The following is a 2,832-nucleotide window of genomic DNA, read 5'->3' as shown; positions in this document are numbered from 1 at the left end:
CTGCAGAAAAAAATGTAATTACCATTGATAAGGATGTTAGAGAACTACACTTACGGGTGTTTTTATTTTTCTTGAGAACATTTTTGTATAGTATTGCACATCCCAGTCACTAATTAAGAGAAGGGGGGAAAAAGGCAACACAGTCTAGCAGCAAAGCATTAAGAGCTCTGGAGCCCAAGTAGATTTCATTTCTATTATCCTTTGAAGTTTTTTTTGTTTTTTTTTTTTAATGTGGACCATTTTAAAACTATTGAATTTGTTACAATATTGCTTCTGTTTTTCATATTCTGGTTTTTTGGCCATGAGGCATGCGGGATCTTAGCTTCCCAACCAGGAACTGAACCCTCACCCCCTGCACTGGAGGGCACTGGACTACCAGGGATGTTCCCCAGGTAGATTTCTCTTCTGATCTTGGTGGATTCCTCAGACTGCATGTATCACCAGTCTGACTATTCAGTACTGGAGTATAATGGGGGTGTACTCAATTGCATCAGAGGGGAGTTACACCTTAAGAATCTGTCAGAGTACAATCTTAAGCTTACTGAGTCTCAATATTCACCAAAAGTATGGACTTTAAAGCAAACAAACAAGCAAATAAAAAACCAGGAAGCGTTGCTGGGAGAAGGCATGGTCCCATCCATTCTTAACCCTGAATCAAACCAGATTACTAAAGAGCGCTACAATATGGATAAACACAAGAGGCAGGACTCAAGCAGTGAAGAAAAGGCAAAACACTTGAGACTGGCTTTCTGAGTGTATCTGGACTGAGGATTATATATATGTATTTTTTCATCTAATCAGCAAACGGTAACTTGGTTTTGTCAAGAAGCTACCCCTTTAATAGTTTGTCCTTAGAGTCTTCCTTGGCATTGTCACCTCTACTAACAGCTGTATCAACTGCTGGCTTAGCTATTTTAGACAGAATCTCAATAACATATATTTCCATAGTCATCCTTTTATTACACTAAGCATTTGAAGTTCCATCTAAAACGTTCCTCATTAATGCAATTCATGTGGCTTACTACAGTCTTAGTGAAAGGGTCCTTAAAGTGAATTAAGCTTTCTTTTTGGGTAACTAATATTTAAATCGTTATCTAGTGATAGCATGGAACGTCACCTGGACTGATATACACTATAACTCCAAGGGATCTGAATCAAGTATTATGAGGAAAATGAAAATACAGTTGTCACACAATTCCCATGCCCTTCCTTACCTATATATTTATTCTAACTGTAAAACACATTGGTTTCCTTATTATTCCTTAAGCCTGAAGGCAATAATAAAAATAAGTTAAATAAAGAGTCCTGGGACTTCCTTGGTGGTACAGTGGATAGAAGTCCCCCTGCCAATGCAAGGGACGTGGGTTTGATCCCTGGTCTGGGAAGACTCCACACGCCATGGAGCACAACTACTGAGCCCCAAGTGCTGCAACTACTGAAGCCCATGGGCCGAGAGCCCATGCTCTGCCACACGAGAAGCCACCATAACGAGAAGCCTGCACACAGCAATGAAGACCCAGCACAACCAAAAATAATTTTTTTAAAAGTCCTACAAATGTGTTATTGTGCACTGGCATAGCATGCGATGTTCTCTTTAGGAAGAAATTCTGACTGAATCTAGGATCAAAGATAAATGTATTTTTTTAAATAACTAGTTTGTTTCTATCTCTCGATGGTAAGTTTTGCAACTGACAGGTTGGTTCCCATAAAGGGCCAAAATTATAGTATAAACTTAGGAGATCCATGGATCACAATATAAACATCTTTAGCCTCGTTCACTTGTCAACTTTGTCACCACCCTTGGTTTGCGTGACTTCTCAGTTTCACTCATCTCTGATGCATCCTTGGAGGCCACCTTAGATCCCTTCTGGAACAAGGCAAGGTACAGATGAACAAAACAGATACAATCATGGGTTAGTCAGCACCTAGGCTGCCCAGTTACCAGTTCTTTCCGTAGTCTGGCCAACTCCTCCTTCTGCTGCTCTTCCTCCTGCTGCCTGGCTTCCTCTAGCTGCTGGGCTTTCAGGGCCTCCACCTCAGCCATTCTTTTCTCCAGCTCCTGCCGCTCCTTGGCTCTCTTCTCTGTCGCCAGCTGAAAAGGTTCCTGAACTAGAGAACCAGAAAGGCCCTCTGAGTACAGAAACAGAGAGAATATTGGTGCACAAGCATGACTTGCGGAACCCTAGCCCCATAGACCCAGCAAGTGTACAGAGATGCATGGCAACAGAAAGGCGGAGCTCAAAGGAAGCCCAAGGGGGAGAAAGGTGAAGTATACCACATACAAAAAGTCCTCAGATTTTCAGGGTTGCAATAGTACCCCACTCCAGCACTCTTGTCTGGAAAATCCCATGGACGGAGGAGCCTGGTGGGCCACAGTCCATGGGGTCGCTAAGAGTCAGACACAACTGAGCGACTTCACTTTCACTTTTCACTTTCATGCATTGGAGAAGGAAATGGCAACCCACTCCAGTGTTCTTGCCTGGAGAATCCCAGGGACGGGGGAGCCTGCTGGGCTGCCATCTATAGGGTCACACAGAGTTGGACACGACTGAAGCGACTTAGCAGCAGCAGCAGCAGCAGCAGCAAGGACCCCTATAAATCATCTAATTAGGAGAAAAGCAAGACCCATATAGATAGTGGCTTGCTCAAAACTACATAGTGACTGTGAGACAGATTTAGGAGAAGAATCCCACTTTTCTAGAAACGCAGCTCAGTTCTTAAAGGAATCAAATGTCTTCTAAGACTAGCTTTAGGGTGAAGTCTAGAAAGAAGTCCTAGCTCTTCCCTCCTTACTTGCTACTCTCTGAGCTGGGAAGTAAAACTGTTGAAATG

General features: G+C 42.9%; 1 protein-coding gene across 50 annotated transcripts in view; it reads right to left on the bottom strand.

The window, feature by feature from the left end:
* Nucleotides 1–2,832, bottom strand: part of TPX2 (TPX2 microtubule nucleation factor) — a 57,862-nt gene that overhangs the window by 3,071 nt on the left and 51,959 nt on the right. For 31 of the 50 annotated variants that reach the window (XM_060397649.1, XM_060397650.1, XM_060397681.1 and 28 more), the window contains one exon: nucleotides 1,943–2,130. In XM_060397649.1, the coding sequence (XP_060253632.1) occupies nucleotides 1,943–2,130 (188 nt within the window). The remainder of the gene's footprint in view (nucleotides 1–1,942; nucleotides 2,131–2,832) is intronic. The other 19 variants (XM_060397661.1, XM_060397671.1, XM_060397668.1 and 16 more) reach the window with 1 other exon arrangement.

The sequence above is a fragment of the Ovis aries genome, chromosome 13 (genome assembly GCF_016772045.2).
Source record: "Ovis aries strain OAR_USU_Benz2616 breed Rambouillet chromosome 13, ARS-UI_Ramb_v3.0, whole genome shotgun sequence".
Lineage (NCBI taxonomy): Eukaryota > Metazoa > Chordata > Mammalia > Artiodactyla > Bovidae > Ovis > Ovis aries.
This window is presented reverse-complemented; position numbering and strand designations above follow the sequence as displayed.